Consider the following 23,076-nt stretch of genomic DNA (forward strand, 5'->3'; position numbering starts at 1 on the left):
CTGGTTCACTTCATTGATTTGTAAAGCTCCTACTGCTGTTGGTCCCACATTTTAATCTCGCACAAGTTTAATAACCTTTGGAGACTTTTATCTCACTTATTCTGTTAAACTTCAAGAACTCTCAGGATTTTTGGTTTAAACTCAAGATATCATGTGACCATGGTGGACCAGAGAGAAGGCTCAGAACAATTTGGAGTGACCAGATGCTCTTGCAGTCATCCATGATTCATTCCATGCGTAACTTGCGTTCTATTTCAGCGGTGCTTTAAACACTGGATGACTAATACCAACAGTGTCACAAGGAATCCCAAGTACACGACTCATTGTGTGGAGGACATCATCGCTCCATCTCAGGCAACAGACGTGCAGCTCGCAGACACGTTTGCCTGAAACTACAGTGAGGAAAAAGTGGTTTTCATTGAGGCGCATCTGATTTCCGCTTCAGGCAAAGGGCAACAGAAGACACCTCAATGTAAAGATGTGCACTATTATAATAGCTATGAAAAGTGAAGCTGCATCTCCTGCAGACATTTTCAAGTGGCAGCGACAACATTTCAAAAGGTTTAGGACCTAAAATTGAACCCTGAGGAACTCTTTAAATGAACTCACATGCTTATAAAACGAATATGTAAACTGTAACATACCTGTAAAAAGAGTGAGTCATCTTCATACTAGTAGGTTTGATTCCCTGCTCTGCATACCCATGTGTCTTTGTGCAAGACACTTTGTGCAATCTTTCATACTCATTGCCGACAGAGTGTGATGGGAGTATGATGGGTGAATGTATGGATGTTTGAGTAAATGGGTGTGAATGGGTGAATGGCAAAAGTGGTCCATTATAAATACAGACCATTTAAAATAAGATTTGACACCTTTAGATACTCAGAATGTTTGCTGTTTTTTTCTTTTACATGTAAATATTTTTGATATGTCCAGTATTTTTAGAAGTATTAAGAATAAAGATTGGCAAAGTTTATAACGTTCCAAAATATAAGGCAGTGACTCCTCTGGCCTGATTTACATTAACAAACAGAAAAATCAGCCATTAAACAATTAACATGTCATAACTCAGGATGAGGTTTATGTGTGCCACTCCCTCCTCTGTCTGTCTTTTACAGCACTCTCTAGAAATGACACACATGTCTACAGGGAGACAGAGAGAGGGACAGAAACAGAAAACAGTGCAGTCATCCAAATCTTCAGAACATGCCTTTAATCACTAACAGATAGTCTGCAACTTTGAAAATGTCCCCATTCACATTTGTCTGCTCTGGCACGTTTACAGATGATAAAAAGCTTAATGAAAAAAACATGTTCTCCATGTTTTTGAAGAGGGAACAAAAAGTTTCCACATTGTGCGACAGTTTTTTACGTGATAATATCACAACTTTTTACAGGAAATGACAGATTTTCAAAGGTCTAACTGTCTCACTGAGCCTTTTGACAATCAAAGCAGTTGTATTTCCACCTCACATACATCGAATTCCTGCAGAGCCACAAAGAGAGTGCAGTGACGCTTTGATTAGCCTCACACAGGACAACACAGGGGTCAACACACCAGAACAAGCCTCCCAGTTTCACCTCCTTGCCTCCAGTCTTACCTCCATACATTACCCCCCCTTTTAAAAAGCCTTCCGGGCATCAGTCTGTTTGTCCAGTTCTTGCTCTGTGGCTTTTCCGGATCCTTAGAAAAGAAGGAATTCAGAAGGAGAGGAGGGCTGGAGTCACTCTCCCAGAGCATAGATCCAGGATTAGAGGGAAAAAGAGCAAATACCATGGAGGATATTGTGGGAGGCAGCCAAGAGTGTTAAGTCTCCAAACAATAGAAATCAATTAAACTCTCTCAGAGCAGCATTGCTCTGTTGATTAAGGAATGGAGGATTATTGAATAAGCAGATTTACTAGTGTTTTTTTCATGGTGTCTCCTCTCATATGTGAAAATTCCGATGCAAAGTTTACACTGCAAAATAAAAAATTTTAGGATTTCAAAACATATGTTTCCGTGATTTGTTCCTCACTGTTTTGTCAACAGAGCTTGAATGCTTCAGTTTATAAAGTTGGCCTTAAGTGCTCCTCAGACAGTCCACGTTTTCCAAGTTGGAAGGTCGCTCTTCTGACTCGAGCGTGTTGATGCACTGTTCGTCTAAATGTGAAAACAACATGGATGCCATCAAAAAAGATGTGCTTTTATCCCAGGCTTGTTGAAGGATGAAAGGATTTGAAAATGTTGCACCTCATCATGAGATACAATCATGACCATTCATTAAAAATGTTTTCATTTAAACAGTAGGAGTTGCTCTTGAGGTCCCCCTACAGTTGGTAAAATGTTATGTGTCGTGCTAACCTGTATTTTGTTATGCTTGACCTTTGTTCAGATCTTCATTAAATCCACACACCATGAAACCATTCCATTAAAACATCATCGTCGTGTGATTAATTGTATATAATGTATACATGTGACACCAAAGAATTGAAAGTAAACTACAAAAGATTGTGAATAATAACTGCATTGGATTGGACTTTTGGGACTGAAAGTGTTTGAGAATGATATAAATCAGAAGGTGTGGCCATCAGAGAGGTCAATTTGCATTGTGGGTAATGTAGTTGCCGGGTTTTGACAAGGCAGAGGAAAAAAATGCAGTGATTTTTATCACTGCATCCTTAAGCAAAAATCTTTGACATGTTCTATATTTTATTTGCCTTTCCTTCTCTCACCCTCAGGATATTCTTAATTCTCTAAATTCTTTAAACATTTAAGCTCATGAATAAAAGTCAAGAAGACAATTAGTAATTTAAAGTTGAATTATTGTAAGTTGATGTGTTTTGGCTTTTGTTCAGATACAGTTCATGTTCAAAGGTTCAGTGTGTGACTGGATGAAAGAAGAGGAGCTGGAGAGTCGCCTGAGGGTCAGAAGATCAGAGAAAGGAAAAAAAAGAGCAGAGAGCCATGAGTCAAAGAGAGGCAGAGATTCAAGGTCAAGGGCGCGCACGCACACACACACACACACACACACACACACACACAGACAGACAGGTGTTGTCACTGCCTCCGGGCAGACAGATGAGATGATGAGAAAGTGCAGTCAAGAAATTTGAGCAGAATCCATCATGAAAGGTAACAAGGAGGATGTTTGAAACAAGTGAGAATGAATGGAAACTGGACTGGTCTTAAATCTACTTTAACAACATCAGGATTTATAAAACATTTGAATTAATCTATGTTGTTCAGCCATGTTTGTTCCTCTGTATGTAAAGATGCACCTCTGATGTTTGTATCATGTTACGTACATGTAAAGATGCACCTCTGATGTTTGTATCATGTTACGTACATGTAAAGATGCACCTTTGATGTTTGTATCAATGACGCATGTAAAGATGCACCTCTGATGTTTTGTAAAGATGCTGATGTTTGTATTTACGTACATGTAAAGATGCACCTTTGATGTTTGTATCATCACGCATACGTAAAGATGAACCTCTGATGTTTGTATCATGTTACGCATGTAAAGATGAACCTCTGATGTTTTGTAAACGCATACAAGATGCACCTCTGATGTTTGTATCATGTTACGCATATGTAAAGATGAACCCTGATGTTTGTATCATGTTACGCATACGTAAAGATGCACCTTGATGTTGTATCATGTTACGCATATGTAAAGATGCACCTTTGATGTTTGTATCATGTTACGCATACGTAAAGATGCACCTCTGATGTTTGTATCATGTTACATACGTAAAGATGCACCTTTGATGTTTGTATCACGTTACGTACATGTAAAGATGAACCTCTGATGTTTGTATCATGTTACGTACATGTAAAGATGCACCTTTGATGTTTGTATCATGTTGAGCTTGTCTAGGAAATACTGTAAGTGAGAAACTCATTGACATGTATGTATGCCGTATCACATGTTAAAGGTCCACTGTTGAAATGAGTGACTTTGTTGGTTTGTGAATCTTTTTTATTCAGTTTCTGCCAAGACTCGCCCAAATGTTACACGCTGAACCTTTAAGGTTATTGTAGTGCAGCTATGTGTTCTGTAATCATAGATGAATTGTCTTTGTTACTATAAATGTAACAGCAATATTTCAGTCTTCAACTGATTAAAACAAATCTCTGAGTAAGGAACACAGACATGGAAACAATAATACGTAATGACTTTAACTAGAATCACGTCATACACACGTGAAGGCATATGGAGCATTATGTAGACATGTAGAATGTACATATTTGACTCATTGTCATTACAGTTCTATGAATCCTGAGAACTCTCTTATACGTACATACAGTATGTCACATGTGACTGCGGTGGACCAGAGAGAAGACTCAGGATCAGATCTTTCAAAATCTTCTCGCAAGACTACAAGGATTTTGAGTGATCAGATGCTCTTGCAGTCATCCAGGATTCATTACATGCGTAACTTTCGTTCTGTTTCAGTGGTGCTTTAAGCACTGGATGACTAATACCAACAGTGTCACAAGGAATCCCAAGTACACGCCTCATTGCGTGGACAACATCAGAGTTCCACCTCAGACTAGGCGAGCAGCTCGCAGACACGTTTGGTCGAAACAATAGTGAAGAAAATGTGGTTTTCATAGAGACAAAGGACTCAAAACGTCACCTACATAGAACGCTCAGCACCGCAGGTAAGTCCCACGCTGACTCAGGGTCTCCAGTGTAAACTGTGCTATTCTTGACACATGCAAGGTGACAAGAGAAATGATCCATTTTTACTTTTCATTAGGTTTGTGTATATAACTGTGAAGAACTGTCTTTTTTTTACAATTACTTACATTTTTATTTTACTTAAATAATTCATTTTCTCATATTGCTTTATTTTTTAGGTACTTGTTATAGTTTCCCTATAGTTTGTTTGTTTGTGTGTTTGTTTGTTGTATGTAATACTGAACTAAAACTATACTGGATTGTAACGGGAAAATGATTGTAAGAGTCATAATAATAACGAACATTGTGTTTTATTCATCGTTTCATATTTAATAGCCAGATTATTGGTGTTCACATACCAGAAGTGATCAAGTGGATATTGAGTGTATGTGTGTGTGTGTGTTTGTTTTATGAAAATCTGCAGATTGTTTCTTAATCAAAGTTATTCCATCATAAATCATTCATGTTTTATTGTTGCACTCGTGAATATCATTTTTCCTCGTGGTTCAGCTAATTCCACGCCCACACAGTGTGTGTGTGTGTGTGTGTGTGTGTGTGTAGAGAGAGACGGGGGTTGAGTCCAGTCGTCTGACAGTGAGACAGGACCGACACTCCTCCGGGGCGCAGGACGCACGGAGGACACACAACAAAGAGTTGTCTCGACGTTTAATGAGGAAAAACTCTCAACACTTTCCTTTTTGGTTTTCTGTGTCAGACTTATGTTTTGAACATCGCGACAGTTTTCTCTGTAGCGAGACATGACGCGCGGACACCACAGGACATCACAGCAGTGCGCGCGCCACGCTCTGGATCCATAATGTGAAGAATCTGTGTCGGAATAAACGAGGACGCTGCGTTAAGGAAAAGCTGCTCCAGTCTTCCCAGTTTGACCAGGTCGATTTAATAGTTACAATAGTTTTAAAAGTACAGAATGGGACCATCATCTGTTCTGCTTCTCCTCGCCGTTTTGGGTAAGAAACACGTACATGTTTTGTGACATTTATTATCTTTTATGATCAAGTTTGTGCAACAAAATGAGGAGATTTCAAGGAGTTCTTTCCCAAGGCAATATGAGTTAGAAACTGATTTGAAAGGTTTTTTCCATTTCTGCATCGTCAACTCAGAGCACCTGTTTACTCTCATGGCACGGTTTGTGTAAAATATCTTTTCTTTTTTTAATATATATCGCTATTAAAAACAAACGTTTTTGTTCAATACTTATTGAATTGCAGCTCAAAAATGGGATGGAGCATCACCACACAAGACACCATCTCAATATGACTTTTGACCAGAGACTAATCTTAAAGAGGGTAAACTATTGGAACACAATGTAAATCATTACAAGAGCAAATGTGTGCATATGTGGCGACTGATTTACATCCATTTATCATCACACCAAATATCACTTTGAATTCAATTTCCAAGGGAAGATGAGAACTTGACTTTATGCATGTGATTTAAAACATATACACACAAATCTGAGGTAAAAGGATGGGACAACTCTGCAAATGTATTTTGTGGATCCCCAAAAAATTGTTGCGAGTCATCTGTGGGTCCCAACCCAGTGTTTGAGAAACACGTCTTTGTGCTGGTGCATTTACCACCGACAGCCACTTCAAGTACATTTTAAAGACATAATTGTCCAACTCTGTAAGAAATAAGCAGTCCATTACATTACATCACATTACATGTCATTTACATGACATAACATGACTCGGCTAAAATGCTGTTGCTGATTATTTTTTTTTGGCCGATCCAGTGATTTTTGGACTGATAGCGAAGTACCGGCTCATCCCTAATATTATGTATTATAATACAAGGATGAGAGTGACATGATATGCATTTTTTTAACTGGCATAGAACAAGGATTATTAAATAATAAATAATAACAATAATAATTAAAAAAATGATTGATGATTGCGTTGCTTCAATAAATGATTTTGTGTTTGAGTTAGTGTAATGTACAGGATAGTTTTGCATGCTAATAAAAATCTTTCCCGGGGCAACGAGACAGATGAAAGCACTGAGTTAAGAGCCACTTAAAAACTCTCATTCCTGACGAAAACCCCTGTCTGAGCAGCAGAGGATTAAGGCTCTGCCTTTGACCCGGTCCATCTGCTGCTGCAGTGACAGACAACGTTTGGCTGCAACTTCAAATGTCGACTTGAGATAAAAACGATATTTTGGAGTCCACTTATCCTTAAGTGTGTTTAAGTGATTTGAACGTTCACTTAAGTGGCGTGTTATTGCCGGCTGTCACACTGGCAGCAGCGGAAATGCACTGACACGGTTGTATTAGCTTGTTACGCTGAGTTGAAGCTTAAATAAACTGGATTATCTGATTAAGACTAAGTTAGATATCTTTTCTTAAAATGAGATCCTTCTTGTGCACACTTTGCTTGCCATGATTATTATTTGTTTTTCATATGAAGCACACAACGTAAAGAAAATGATGTTGAGTTGAAAATAAGGTCAACAGCCAGATTATCGATGTCAGATATGTGAGGGAGGAGACCTCACGCAGCCTTAGGTTTTAGTTTTAGCTTGTTATCGTTAGTTGAAGCTTAAAGTAAGAATGTATATAAAATATTTATGTTCCCCTTTTGTATTCTAGAAAATCTACTTCTGCAGTGTAGCTTCACTGAAAACAGTGACGTGCCATAACTGGACTATAACCTGTAAATGTGAAAATGAATCAACGTTTTGTATGATGCACACAACGTAAAGAAAATGATGTTGCGTTCAGAATAAGGTCAGTGACCAAATGATTGGTGTCAGATATGTGAGCAAACCTCGCTGAGCCTTAGTGGACGTTTGTATGTAAGGACTTAAACACAGTTTTCACATCTCTGTATATTCAGCAGTTTCACAAATCAATCAATTAATCACTCAAAATATCATTTATTGTCCCATAGGGAAACTTGTGGTGTTGTGCATATGAACGCCCTCATAACACAATAAAAAATAAACATTACTCTCAATATAAACTGTAGACATGACTCTATGACTTCTCTTCTTTTTACACTTGACTGCATATTCATATTGTTAACATAAGATAGTCCTTTATTTGTCCCGCAGTGGGGAAATTTGCATTGTTACAGCAGCAAGACGATAAAGATAATAAGTAATAAACATGTATTACACTACAAAATATAGTAGAATCAATGTCAATGTAGATAATTACAACATCGTAACTGGACCAAATGTGGCTCTGAAAACTTTATTTTCAGGTGTATTCTGCATTTTTACAACCTGGGTGTGTAAATGAATAGTTTTTACCAAACTCCTTACATTTTTCTCACTCATAAAAGGTTCAAAAAGTCATTCAAAGTCTTACGTATGTTTCACTAAAGTCTATATAATATTTGTGATGTTCCATGAAGGTGAAGGTAGAAATATGAGATAAACTGTTGAATCACTTTGTCAATGACGGCCATTTTTAGGGCTCATCCGATTATCGCCAATTACCGGGTGTTGATATTAGACTTTTTATTTTAATTATCACTGCTATTATTAAGTAACTGCATACAAAGCACGCTGCTGCAGTCTCTGCCTCTGGGCCATTTGCTCTTAAACAGAGTATTTGGCCATTTTTCAGTCCGTTTCCAAGGAGAAGGAGAAAAAAAGAATAACTCAGAATAAGTCTTAACTCATAAGAGGGCAGTTCCACAATTAGAGTGCAGATGACGCATCATTTTATTAAGATTATCATTTATGCTGTAAATGCACATGAGCATCAGTAACTCGGAATAATTGGTATCAATGTTGGCCTTGAATAAACAATATGGGTCGACCCCTTTCATGAATTTGTTTGAATATTGGGATTAATAAGAGGAGAGGGAGAGGGAGAACAAGCTACTTCACAAAGTGCTGACGATAATGATAAGCGCGGTCTGAATTAACCACTCTGTGACGTCCGGATTTAAAGTCCTTGAAAGTGTTTTGTGTTTTCTTTCTCGCTCTCTTTTTTACTTCATGGTCTTCACAGTTTCTGCCAAATTCTGTGTCAACACAAAGAACAGTCCTCGGTCTGGTCTCTGATCTGGTTCTTCAGGATTTTTCTCTTCCCATAAACCATGTGGAGTCTTTGTGCTTGTCCGGGGTCCCAGTGCTGTTACCTCACCAGTGGGACTGGGCCAGTTGGAAATGTTCTCTGTGGTTTTGGGCTCTGGGAGTTTTGTGGGCTCTTTGATTTGGACAGCGAGCAGCAGTTTGTGAAAGCAGCAGCAAAACAACGAGTTTAACTTCAGCTTCTCTGATGATTGTCCGAATGGAGAGTTGTTGTGTTTTTAATACATTTTTGTAAAGATAAAGGAAAAAACTATCATTACTAATACATTGAAAACTCATTAAATGTGCGGACAGAGGGGGAGAGAGAGAGAGAGGGCTGCACTGAACCTCCTTTTAATCATGTCCTCATTTGTGTCGCTGTTAGCCTGTTTTCCATTTGCACTGCCTCACTCTTGGCTTTGATCTACTATAAAAGATTTGTAACTGAGTTTACAATTGCTTTAAATAAATCTCATGTTCCACCTTCATTTGAATGTCTTTACCAAGCCACATGTTCTCGTCACGTTTGTCTGCTGCAGCTGACTCAGGATCAGCTCCCCACATTAGACCAGGCCAATATTATGCACAGCACTGTTCACATAACAGCCAAATAAGATGCATGCCATTATTCCATTTCATGCGTTCACATATTAGAGCATCTTTTTGGAGTTAGAGGCAAAAGTATGAAGTTGAGATCAAAATACTGGAGATGAAGTTTAATGTTTAGAGTTTTCAGGCTCTCATTATAAATGCCTGCCGACGATATTTCCAAAAATACACCACCCATGTATCTCTTTTAACCATATACAATTACGAAATAAGTACAACACATATGAAATAAACGCGTGCCTGAGTGACTCATTTATTAAAAGAGTCAATCAACAGTTTTCAAATCCCGCTCTTCTGGAACTGTCGGAATGCAGTTCATCTTCAGAGACCGCTGTGGTCTTTTCATGTATGTACAGTACGACCACCTGTTGTTGCCACACTTACATCATGTGATGAAAACTGTGAGGGACGTGGTCAAAGGACAGCTGTCGGCTGAACTAAACTTGGTCCATGTCACCGGTCAGTTAATGGACAGCTGCTGAAAAAGGAATGAGCTGTCCAAGCTGTTGTAACAATTCTTTCTGTTTAAGTTTAAACTCAGAACTCAAATATTTTTTTCCTGCGTGGCCCTAATCCTCTTACGTACCAATAAAAAATGAAGTTGTTTTTTTTTTTTTTTGGTCATTTCTGCAAAATAATTTCACCTGAATTTTACTCACTGGACGTTTATTTTATTTTTTTTAAAAATAAGTAGCATAGACTGTACAGTGATTAAGATATAGTGTAATTAGAGACACTTTTCTTTCAAATGTGAACGTGAATCCTGGGAAATCACAGCACTGACAATGACCACGGCAGGTCCCGAAAGAGAAAAGGATTATTAATGAATAAATGATACATTTGTTTGTGAGGTGAAGAAGGTGTGGTCTGTCAGTGACACCTGCTATGATGTGATGCTTGGATGGTAAATGGTAAAAGAGCTGAAGATGCTGAGGTTTTTATTGGGAGTGACCAAAGATGGACACGATTAGAAGTGAGCATTTTCAAGGGACAAGCAAGAGCGTCAAGGTTGAGATGGCTTGGTCACGCGTAGAGGAGGGATAGTGGTCATATTGGACAAAGGATGTTAAAGATGGAGCTGCTGGGTATATTGTATATAATATCATATATATATATATATGAATATATGATGGTTGTGTTGCCAGTAAATGTTCTGAGTGAGGAATGTGATACATTCAGGTTGTGGAAGAGTCTGTTTATAAAAGAGCAGCTCAGACCCTGGAGAGTTTTAAATCCACTTCTTTGCATTGGCTCGTAATTCCAGTCGCGTTTGACAGTTATTTATATTTATTTAATTAGAGTGCAAGTATATTCTTACTTTTATTGTGTGGTGTTTTTTTATTGTTCTTATTTTTATTTGTTGTTTTGCCTTAATTGCATTTTATTGTGTTTCTACTGTGGTTTAAGCGGCTGCAGTGCTTCACTTTGAATGTAAACAAATGTCCGTTACATTCGGGTCACATCATGCCGATTGACTCTCTGTGGATGTCGCCAACCAGTGAGAATAGAGTGTGTAAATGACTGCTGAGGATCTGTGTTTGAGCCACTGTAGATCCAACTGTTTCACAACGTGTGAGACATAAAGGTTTGGTACTTGCTGTCGGAACAATGAACTTAATTTATTGCTCCGTCCATTCCTGTGTCTCTCTTCTGCTAAACAACCCATTTGATTGGCTCATCTGAGTGACGCTGTGCTCGTGGTAAACGAGTGCCGGATTATCTGGATTATCTGATACATTTATTCTCATAAATTGATCACAAGTTGGTTAAGGGGCCGGATAAACACTGACCTTGTAAGAACCAGTAGAACTAGTAGTCCTCATGGAGACCAAAACCTGGTCCTAATGAGGCAGAACCTCATTTCTGAGGAAGTGGTTGAGAGGTTGAACATTTGAATTGTGGTTAGATAAAGGTTAGTGTTAGGCATTAACTGGTAATGGTTAAAGTTAGGGATAATGTCCTGGGTGGAGTGTGTGTGTTACCCTCAGATTCACCTGTCATTAAACGTGCAGTGGTATTTAAAGCAGCAGGAACATAACTGAGGTTGAAAGTGTGTTTGTTTTACGTGTCTCTGCAGGTTTTCTTTATTCTCTCTTTTACACACACACACACACACACGGGTAGTTCCTGCTCTCTCATTATAAAAACGAGCTGTTGGCAGCCGCTCAGGTTCTTTCCTCGTGCGCCAACTCTGCTGCAGGTGCAGTCAAAAAGTTGTCGCTCACATAAACGCACGCGTGGAACGTGCAGAAAAGTGTCTGAAGCCTTGTCTTTGGTTGTTAATGCGCTGAGTCAGGAGAAAGATGTTAATGTTAATGTGTTAGCTCGGAGCAGCTCTGCACCGTGAGGATTAAAACACACGAAACCTGAGTTAAGACACGTACATGCCACCTCACTGGGTGTAGAACAGCTGGACGGATCTTTGTTCGTTCAGCTTCTTTTAATCAGATGTCTTTGTTCCTCTGCTGCTGTTATTAGTCTCAAATTAAAACCGCAGAGACGACCGCAGCTGCATTCCTAGGCTTTAAATGACAGTGCTAGACAAGTCTGGTCTGCTATAAAGAGTTGAAAACATATTTTTGATGATATTAGAGAATGGCATGGATGAAATCCTCCCTGGAATGTGAGCTTTAAGGCTTTTTGTTGGGCTGCAGACTTTGAAAACACTTTCATTTCCGATATTTTATCCCCTTAAGTTCGGCCCGTTGTTGAAGGTGTTGTTATTTCATGTGGTGTGTGGATGGTTCACGGACCAAATGGGAAGTGGGAGTTCTAAAAGTGCTTTTTTGACTTTGTTTGCAGCTTCGTGTCAGTGTTGTATTCTGATTCTCATCCCCATAAACACTCACTCATCAGGTCACTGATGAAGCCTCATAATCCCCAGGTGATGACATGAGTGAAAGTGATTGAATTAAACCCTCCAACACTTATATTGAAAACATGAGCGCTCACTGCTTTTCATTTTTGATCTGAGTGTAATTCACTTTTTTATTCATCGCTTTTAAAAGAGTTGAGCTTCATTTCCTTTATCTCAGGTCAGGATGAAACTTTAAGCATCAAGTTTGTCTTTACTGTGTATACATAATCATAACTAGTAATATGGGACTTGTTGCCAATGTGCTGATATCTTGCAATACCCAATGTGTGGAGTGGGGAAAGATAAGTGTAAATAACATAAATAATAATAATGTACTACAAAATCTTTAAACATTAAATTCTGAACATTTTCAGTAAGTAAAAGACACCAGAAGATTTTAGTGATGTACAGCCGACTGTTTCATCACCAGTCATGTTGGGGGATCTTGGCCCGTTTGTCCAATAATACATTTTAAAGCCGTTATCGTGCCAATAATATTGTGCACCAGTCTTATCATAACTTTTCTAATCTAGTCTTAACTTGTATCCTCATTGTTTCCCCACAGGCCGGGCTGAAGGTTCCTCTCATCACTACTCAGACTCCAGTCGTCTGTCCCTGGAGAAAAGCTTCGGCCGCTCGGTCAAAGACTCTCAGTGTCAGCACATGCTCAAACACCTTCACAATGGAGCCAGGATCACTGTGCAGATGCCTCCTAATGTGGAGGGTCACTGGGTGTCCACCAGGTAAACAGCGGCAGGACATTTTTCACATCACTCTCACTAACTGTCAACCTGACGAGATTCCTGCAAACACGGCGGCGTAAACAAACTGAGTCACGTGACATCTGGAGCTCGATGGGCTAAACTCCTGAAAACTCACCCTTTAGCTACAATGACTTGGTAATAAGACGTCAAAGTTGTCATTCTTTGTCATTTGAGACATAACTAACATTTTCTAAGCTCGATCAGCTAAAATAATATTTGTCATAAATGCTGGTTTGGCCGACGTTCTCCCTGGGTTCTCCGGTTTCCCGCCTTTGTCCAAAAACACCCTGGACTAAACCTGGACGTCCGCCCTACATCAGCTGGGACGTGGAGGACAAAGTAGACGATGAATGAATGAATGAATGAATGAATGAATGAATGAATGATTGATTTGATGTGTTTTCTGTTGCAGCTGTGAGGTGAGACCAGGACCTGAGTTCTTGACCCGCTCCTACAGTTTCTACCCCAACAACACCTTCCAGGCTCACCAGTTCTATTACGAGGACAACCACTGCACCAGACCCACCTACACTCTGCTAATCAGCGGCCGCCTGCGCCTACGCCAGGCCTCCTGGATCATCCGCGGGGGCACAGAGGCGGAGTACCACCTCCACCGTGTTCAGATGGTGTGTCACACAGTCGCAGTGGCCAAAGAGCTCAGCCAGAGGCTTAACCACAGCTGCCGGGGAGCAGTGCGGGGCCCCTGGGAGCCCAGTGTCATCTACGAGCTGTGGAGTGAGGAGGGCGGCTACGACTGCTCCAGGGAGCTCAACTTTGCCATGCATGAGCTGCAGCTGCTGAGGGTGGAGAAGCAGTACCTGCATCACAACCTGGATCACCTGGTGGAGGAGCTGTTCCTCGGGGACATCCACACAGAGCCATCACAGCGGCTCTACTACAAACCATCCAGCTACCAGACCGCCCTACAAAACGCCAAGGTCAGTTCCTGATGTCACCTCTAGAGGGAGGAGTGAAGTGAGTGTGTGTGTGTGTGTGTGTGTGTGTGCGCGTGTGTCTCACAGCTGTGTGAATTCTGTTGAGTGTGCGTCTCCTCTCTGCATGAAGAAGATGGAGGTGTGTAAACTGTTCACAATGGACAAACTAAATATCTTTTGAGTTTTGACGCTAACTTAGTAAAAGTCTACCAGAATAAGACTCAATGAGTCGAAGAGTAATTCTGAACTGACTTAAAAGTGACTGGACGAGCTACAACAGCACGTCCAGCACAAGTGACAGCACAAGTGTTGCTCTAAAACCATTGCAGGAGACAAAAATGCTCAGTTGAATGGTTTTTATCCCAGGAGTCCACTGATGCGTTGCATAATTCACACTTTATATAAAGTCATTCTTAGTGATTACAAAGGATCTCAGTTTTCAGTAACAAGGGGAAAAAAAATCAGCTGCAATAATCTACCTAGATGGTCTGTCACCTTTTCTCCTTTGGTCTGTCTTTACACAATAAATTAAAATGCTTCCAAATGTCAGATTTAAATCCACAGGAACATCCATCATTTCAAAATCTTACAAATGTCCTACGATCGTGGCTTTGTCCTGATGGTGATGGAGGTGATGGAGGACGTTCACTGTAGATGCATAGAACCAGCGAGCCGAGCACAGAGTATGATTCTCTGTGTAGTTTCACGTCTCTCCTCGCTGATCCAGACCCTTTGTTTGTTACTGTCACATGTCCATGAAAGAAAGGTCTTGTTTTGGCGACAGTGGCTCAGTTGTTGAGTGAGACGTCTTTTCTTGGCACCTTCTTTTGGGGTACTAGAGTACGGCGTGGGTGGAGTTAGACCTCTCCACGCACGACAGTCAGCTGACTGGAAGACAGAAAAAAACCCCACTCCCTTGCGATCGGTGGAAATTGAGCCGCAGTTCATTCTTCATCCATAAGACACGTTTCATACCCATTCACACGCTGCCGGTGCAGCCATCAGGAGCAACGTGGGGTTAAGTGCCTTGCCCAAGGACACATCAGCATGTAGACGGGCAGAGCCAGAATCTAATCCACAGCTTTCCAGTTGAAAGACAACTTGCTCTACCACTGAGATTACATGAAGGTCCGTTACATTTTTACTTGTATTGACATTGAAATGTTTTGTCGGCAGGATTACCATCGACGTTCAGCCACAAACTCACAACATCAGCAGCATTAGTAACGTCTTCCACCCTAAGTTTCCCCCACGAGCAGAACAAAGGCGTTCTGATGTCAATCACTGCATAGCAACTGCCAAGGCCATGGAAACCATTAGATTCCAAGAACTAATCATCACCTTAGCGCACAGACCATATTTGGAAGGCCGGACCGCCTGGACTGCCAACAACTTAACAAGCTGATATGTTTTTGCTTGGATCAAAATCACTTGGTTTCATTCAGGAGTCTAATATTTGGTAGATTATACCTCACCTATTCCTTTGTACTTGTTTGAATCACTTAATAAAGAAATATATATATATAATAATAAAAAAAACACTGGCAAACTGTCCAGGGTGTGACCCCTCCTATCGCCCTCCTATGTCAGCTGAGATTAGCACAGCACCCCCGCGACCCTCCTGTGGAGGATAAAGCGGTAGAGTATGGATGGATGGATGGATGAATGTACAACCCATAAAATGCTCAGTTGCACACTAACAATAAAGTTATTGCAGCTCCTACCTTGTGATGTCAAGTTTTTATTTCGCTTCAAAAACCAATTTTCTGGCACTGACAACATAACTTAAAGCTGCAGTACGTAAACTGTACGCCGCCTCTGATTGGTCTTTGTGACGGAATCATCGCAGGGAGCAAGGGAAGCTCTACTTCCTCTAAAATGGTCAAACAACATCTACTGTTTATTTACATTTCATTACTCAAAGTTTGCTAGAACTCGATCAAATGTATGACTTTATGAATGAATTGTTTATTGCAGATCATCTGACGTGACTTTCTCATACATTCCCACAGCAGCACGGCACATTAACATCAGTGGAAGCTCAGCTTCCATATTATTATTATTATATTGTAATCATTATTGTTGTTATTGTTATCATTGTTATTATTAATAATACTAATAACAATAATAATAATAATAATATTAATCATGATATGTCAACATTTTAGGTTGTAATTTGTAAATTGTCATGTATTTCACGGCTTAACTAAATAACAACAACAAAAATGCAGATTTAAATGCAGATGAGTCAAAACCGAACAATTTCCATGTTTTGAATGCAGCAGGAATAGGTGAGGACCTACAGGGGGTTGTTGTGTAATTTGGTTGAACTGACCCTTTAAATTTGATTATATGCTTCTCCAGCTTTTTAATTTTATAGCTTTGGTGGTTTTTGGGCCCAACTGGTCATCAACTGAACACATAGAAATCTATATTTTCCTGGTGAATACCTCACTCCTTCCTACACTTGACCGTTTGCTCGAGGCTGTGATGGATTTTTCTTTTATTTCCATGGTAACTGTCCAATGCATTAATGTTAAGCTGTGAACCCGGATCTGGTCCCGGTCCAGGACGTTTGCCGGTGCCAGCAACTTGTGGTTATTGGGTGGATCTCAGCAGCAAAGAAGTAGACTTTGTTTTTCAGCGTGTTTTCTGTCGCCTGGTTCACTGCAGCGTCACTGATAATGACAATGACAGATTGTATTTACATGTGTACATGTTACATGTTACATATGTGAAGCCAGTGGGTCGAGGATAAGACTCTTGTTATGGATGAGTTCACTAACACTGACTGTCGGCTTCTGGACTATGGTGGTAATCACCAACATGCCCAAATGAAAGATGGCTGCCAAACAAAGTGAAGAATTCTTCTTGATCCACTGCGACACAGATTGTCCCTCATGTGTATGTGACCACAGTCCGGTGCAGTAATATCCTGCCTCATTTCCTGTGTCTCCACTTCCAGTAATGGTCTGAGAAGACTTTGGCTTCCAGCAACAACTCAGAGCAACTCTACGTTGTATGGGAGGAGACACTTGAGCTGCTCTATGGCAAAGTAACTAATGACCACATAAGACTTATTTATCCCCATGGAAACAGAACTTTCCCTGAACAATCCTTTTCTTTTTCCATTCTTAAAAGATTTTCCACAAACACGGCACTGTAGTGCATATGCCAGGCCTGTGTGTGGCGCTGTAAGTGTTTATGATCACAGAGACAGAATGAAATCCAGGATGACGAAGGAAAGAAAACAAACGTTAACATGAAGCAAATGAACAAACTTTTAACACAAGACGAGGCGGACGACAGCGATGATGATGATGATAGAAAAAACTGACTGTTGCTAAATGTTGGAGATTCTTTGGAACTGATCTACGTTTTAACTGATCTACGTTTTAACTGATCTACAGTTTAACTGATCTACAGTTTAACTGATCTAAGTTATAACTGATCTACAGTTTTAACTGATTTAACTGACAGTTTTAACGATCTACATTTTAACTGATCTACAGTTTTAACTGATCTACAGTTTTAACTGATCTACGCTTTAACCGATTCATCTTTTAACTGATCTACAGTTTAACTGATTCACTTTGATCTACGCTTTAACTGATCTACCTGCTCTTTACCGATCTACTTTGACGTTCTTTTAACCGATAATGTGATTAACTGATCATGTTTTTAACTGGATTCATGTTTTAACCGATTTTTAAATCTCATCTGTTTTAACTGATCTGACGCTTTTAACTGATCTTAAGCTTTTAACTGATTCACTGATTCACAGCTGATCTACGCTTTTAACTGATCTACGCTTTTAACTGATCTGCGTTTTAACTGATCTACATTTTAACTGATCTACATTTAACTAATCTATGTTTTAACTGATTACGCTTTTAACTGATCTACGGTTTAACTGATTACAGCGTTTATTCACGCTTTTAACTGAACGCTTTTAACTGATCTACAGTTTAACTGATCTACGCTTTTACTGATCTACATTTTTAACTCTACATTTTAACTAATCTATGTTTTAACTGATTACGGTTTAACTGATCTACGTTTTAACTGATCTACATTTTAACTGATCTACATTTTAACTGATCTACGTTTTAACTGATCTACATTTTAACTGATCTGATCTAAGAGTTTATCTACTTGATCTATCTGTTTAACTGATCTTAACGATTTAACTGATCTAATCTTTTTAACTGATCTACGCTCCAGTTTTAACTGATCTACATTTAAACTGATTCACGTTTTTAACTGATCTACGCTTTTTCTACTAACTGATCCGTTTAAAACTGACGTTTTAACTGATCTACATTTTAACTGATCTACGTTTTAACTGATCTACGTTTTAACTGATCTACAGTTTAACTGATCTACATTTTAACCGATCTACATTTTAACTGATCTACATTTTAACTAATCTATGTTTTAACTGATCTACGGTTTAACTGATCTACGGTTTAACTGATCTACAGTTTGGCATTTTGGTTTGATTCTTGTGTCAGACGTCAAAGACATTTTAGTATCGACCAAAAACACAAGTCCTGTGGAGTTGTGCTAGAACTGTTTAATTTTTATTTAATTGTATTACTGCTATCAATCAAACATTAAATAAAAGAAATTCTTTCTTCTTCTAATTTATTGTTTTATGAATTGAGTACAGGTTTTTCTTTTGTATAATAGTAATAATGATAATAATAATGATAATAAATGTTAGATACGTGATGTTGTTGTTGTTCAACTTTCCAAGCATCACTAGCTGCACTGCAAAAAAGAATCACGTGGTTGAAGTTTTAAGCTTAAATTGAATTGTTGCCATGAGAGTAAAGACAACTTGAACATGTTTCAACTAAATGAAGAAGTTTCAAAGTTTGCTCTGAATGAGTGGCAGATCATTTCTGTGCCTCACAGTCACAGTAATAATTATGTTCAGTTCAGTTTGCTCATCTCTTTATTTTTGAGAAGCTGCTGCTGACGATGATGACGATGATGATGATGATGATGAGAGTGGCATCCATGTTCTCATGTAAGAGAGAGAAGAATCATGTTTCCTTAATAACAAGCAAAGCAGCAGTGGCAGATCAAAGCATTTTTGCATATATACATATATATATACTATGCATATAGTTCATAAATAAATGATTTAATGATTAAACTGCTATTTTTCATTCTTTTGCAGATTGAGAAAATGTGAGATTGTGATTTGATCAGGGAGGGTCGCTCTTAAATTTTGACCACCCTGGAACGACTCCTCCCTGGAGTTTGGTTCTTTGGAAAAAAAAACATTGTGGAATCCAGTATGAAGACATGCACCCCCGTTAAAGCAGAATGATCACAGGTTGTTGTAGTTTTTGTTTGTGAGGAGCATAAAGAGCTGGATGTCGTGGCTCTGGTTCAAACATCTGCCTTTGACTGTTTCAACGATGTGATCGCGCCAAGAAAACGCTGGAACCTCATCTGGATTCCAGCGTCCCTGAGGTTTCAGACTGAAGGAAATAGTTTTTCCTCCCTCACCTCTGAACAGACGCCAGCTGTCCTTTATGACACAATATAATCGCGATGGATTCAAATAACAAGACACACATTTCATTAAACACGCTGGACTTGTTGAGACACGCGACTTGTTTTCCTTGTTTTTGTGTCTTTTTATCTCAGGGTCGTATGAAAGGATTAGATGTTTGTGGTCACTGTGACTTCATTTAACGCTTCTTTGGCTCTAACTTCAGAGTTGATTCACTAATAATCTTATGATGTTGGCTGCGTACAGGTTTTGTCCTCCTGGTTTACATAAAAAATGTCCCCGTAAAGACGGCGACGTCATCGTTTCTGGAAATATCTCCGTCCACACGGAAGTCCGTTTTCATGTGGACCGCCCCTAAAATAGTCTTCACTTCATTATCTGTGTGTCCTTGAGTGTTGGAACAGTGCTTTATTATATTATATTAAAAAATGCATTATTAGTATTATTATGTTATTATTAAAATGATCATGTGTCTCTCTTTATATTCTTCTTTTTTGAATAGATACACCTGTTTATGACAGGCAGTGTCAGACGTGTGTCCTGGAGCATGAGCACATGTTTATTTCAAAAACATTTACCATTTACATTTTTGTTACCAACTACTTTGTGGCATTAAACCTCATGGACTTCCAGCTGATTGTTCTTATCTGAGACATAAATCGTGGCGCTGTTGACGCCAAAGACCGAACCCCCTGAACGGTGCCTATAAACCCTGACTCGCAGCCCCTCCCCTTTGTTGAACACACACACACACACACACATTCTAACTATAATCCACTTTCTTCACAAACAAATTTACCTCTTCCTTAAATGTCAACTTCCTGGTTTTCAATCATTTATTTTCCATTTTAACACCTTTGCCCCGCCTTTGCCCCGCCTTTGTCTCCAGAATCACGACCACGGCTGCATCGCCTGTCGCATCATCTACCGCTCTGACGAGTTCCACCCTCCCATCCTGCCCCCGCGCGCCGACCTGACCGTGGGTTTGTACGGTCAGTGGGTGAGCCAGCGCTGCGAGGTTCGTCCCGAGGTCCTCTTCCTCACCCGCCACTTCATCTTCCACGACAACAACCACACGTGGGAGGGCTATTATTACCACTACTCTGACCCCGTCTGCAAACACCCCACCTTCACCATCTACGCCCGAGGACGCTACAGCCGAGGGCTTCACTCCACTCGGGTCAGGGGCGGGACCGACTTTGTCTTCAAAGGTAGCTGCGTGACGTTCTCTGCACTGGCTAATTATCGTCACGTGAACATTTGTTTGCATCTGTTCTGAGGTTCTATACGTCATCGTCATCGTCATCGTCGTCTACGTTCTAGTGAAGCTTCGTTAACTATTATAATGTCACACTGTCATTAACGGGTCTTGTGCTGGTTCAGTGTGGAGAGTTTCCCGATTAAATCTGGAACAAATACAAAGATAGAATCAATCTTTAGCGTGTTAGAGTTTTAAAGCTGCTGACAAAGTTCCACTTCTAAACCATGTGCCACGCCTGTAGTTGCATTTTAACGTTTTTGTCACGAGCTAGCAGTGACATTAAAAATGTTATCGTTATTTGGCCCTGATTTAAGTGTGATTGGAACCAAGTGGCCATGATCCACTCACAAAGACACAGAGAGAGTCTGGAGAACATGACGCTGCATTCCGTTTACACCAGAGTCGGCCTTGTGTTTCAACTCAACACACTGCGGAGCGTTGAAGAGAAAGAAACTTGTCACCCAACCAGCTGACTGCCTAACTCCACCCTGACCGAGTAGGGGCTGGTTGTTTTGGTTCTATTCTTAATGGAAAACAATACTGAACCGTTCACTGGTGGCACCTGCATGTCACAGACACAGTGTAATTCTGCTCTTTTCCTTTCTCTAGTCAACCACATGAGAGTGACGCCCCTGGACTTGGCCACGACCTCCCTCCTCAACGTGTTCAATGGGAACGAGTGTGGGGAGCAGGGTTCCTGGCAGGTCGGCGTGGAGCAGGACGTCACCAGAACAAACGGCTGCGTGGCGCTGGGGATCCGGCTGCCTCACACCGAGTACGAGCTCTTCCGCATGGAGCAGGACGCCCGCGGCCGTTACCTGCTCTACAACGGCCAGCGTCCCAGCGACGGCTCCAGCCCTGACCGACCGGAGAAGCGGGCCACGTCCTACCAGATGCCCCTGGTGCAGTGCTCGGCGAGCAGTCACGTGTCAGACTACAGCCACGGGGACGGTGACGAGAGGCCGCCGCCGCCGCCGCGCCACAGTGGCTGTGCGGGACGTCACACACAAACCGCGGCTTTGGCTGCTTGTGTCGCGTCTTTGCTCCTTTTCTGGCAAAGCTAGAGAGCAACGTGACCCTGGATTACGAGGGTGAAAACTTTTCTGAGGATGAGGACGAGGACGAGGACGAGGAGCGGTGCCTCTGATCGTCTGAAGACTCTGACACTGCTGCGCCACAGAAACTGCACTTTACCGAGGAGCCGGAGACCGAGATATATACAAAGATGGTACGTCCATGTATTTACTTACAATTATCACACGTGAGCGTGTACGTGGAGACACTTTACATCTGGTTACAGTAAAAGCTTTTTCTTTAAATACAGTGGGAACTATAACGATTTTGTCTGTTATTTTAGATAAAATACAGTTGCATCTATTTCATCTGCTGGTTGTAAAGAATAATTCATTTCACTTCAGCCTTGATGTCCTGATTAAAATATTGATGAGACAAATTATTACTGTGGTGAATGTGGACCGAGCTTCAGTATGACGGGGTATCATCACCACACTGAAGAAAGACTAAAGTCCTACTGCAGTAATATTACTTGTACTGACTCTCACACATGTAACCAGCAGCAGCCACTTCCTGCTTTCTTTGGATGAGATTCAGTCTCTTACACAATCAAGTCCTGATGCTGATGCTGATGCTGATGCTGATGCGGTGCTGATGTGACAAAAGATGAAGTATTTTCTCATTAAAGTAACTTCACAAGATGCTCCACGTTCCTCACGTTGGCTCCGACTACAGACTTTATTCTCAATAATATTAAAGTTTTCTTCTCATAATATTAAAGCTTTATTCTCAATAATATTTAAGTTTTCTTCTCATAATATTGACAAAGCTTGACTTTCTGTTCTTCAGTAAGACCCTAACACAGAGTTACATACTGTTGCTTTAATTTCTCCTGAGATCTCACATGGAATCAGCAGGGTTAGCATGTTAGCATGTTAGCATGTTCTCTCAGCCGCCTTGGTGTCAGGTTTGACCCCCTCCAAACCTCCAATCGCTAGGATCCTGCTGTAAACACCTGTTCTGCTCTCACTTCACTGGATTCCCAGCCCCGCCCAGATCGAATACAAAGTCTCCCCTCCTCACATTCCAATGCATCCATGGTAACGCCCCCCAGTACCTTAAAGACCTTCTCACCCCCCAGACCTCAGCACGCTCGCCACACAACATCTGAGAATGAAAAATCCTTTCATCTGTAATTGTTTTCTGTTTTGAACTGTTTTTTTTACTCTTGATTGTTGTTTTTTTAACTCCAGATTCTTTTTAGAAATAAAACGTATTTTTATTGTTATTATTATTATTAGTCCTGTAGTGAGGACCAGGAAGAGTCCGGGTCCAGTCCAGATTGTGCACATGACAGGGAACATTCCCTTAGTCACTTTAAGGGAT

The 23,076-nt window shown here is 40.4% G+C and overlaps 1 protein-coding gene across 1 annotated transcript; it reads left to right on the forward strand.

Annotated features, from left to right (window-relative positions):
• The first annotated feature begins 5,272 nt into the window (after positions 1-5,272).
• Positions 5,273-22,488, forward strand: LOC122773301 (protein APCDD1-like). Its single transcript, XM_044031886.1, has 5 exons — positions 5,273-5,641; positions 12,752-12,929; positions 13,363-13,888; positions 20,305-20,626; positions 21,286-22,488. The coding sequence occupies exons 1-5, from the start codon at positions 5,602-5,604 to the stop codon at positions 21,738-21,740; spliced, it is 1,521 nt and encodes a 506-aa protein (XP_043887821.1). The 5' UTR covers positions 5,273-5,601; the 3' UTR covers positions 21,741-22,488.
• The last annotated feature ends 588 nt before the right edge of the window (positions 22,489-23,076 follow it).

This window comes from Solea senegalensis, linkage group LG1 (assembly GCF_019176455.1).
Source record: "Solea senegalensis isolate Sse05_10M linkage group LG1, IFAPA_SoseM_1, whole genome shotgun sequence".
Taxonomy (NCBI): Eukaryota; Metazoa; Chordata; class Actinopteri; order Pleuronectiformes; family Soleidae; genus Solea; species Solea senegalensis.

What these genes read in the sequence shown, in the direction of transcription:
- LOC122773301 (XM_044031886.1), top strand. Translation starts at nt 5,602, where the DNA reads ATGGGACCATCATCTGTTCTGCTTCTCCTCGCCGTTTTGG. An exon ending in GGTCACTGGGTGTCCACCAG is followed by an intron (nt 12,930 to 13,362) that starts GTAAACAGCGGC and finishes TTTCTGTTGCAG; the next exon opens with CTGTGAGGTGAGACCAGGAC. An exon ending in CCGCCCTACAAAACGCCAAG is followed by an intron (nt 13,889 to 20,304) that starts GTCAGTTCCTGA and finishes CTTTGTCTCCAG; the next exon opens with AATCACGACCACGGCTGCAT.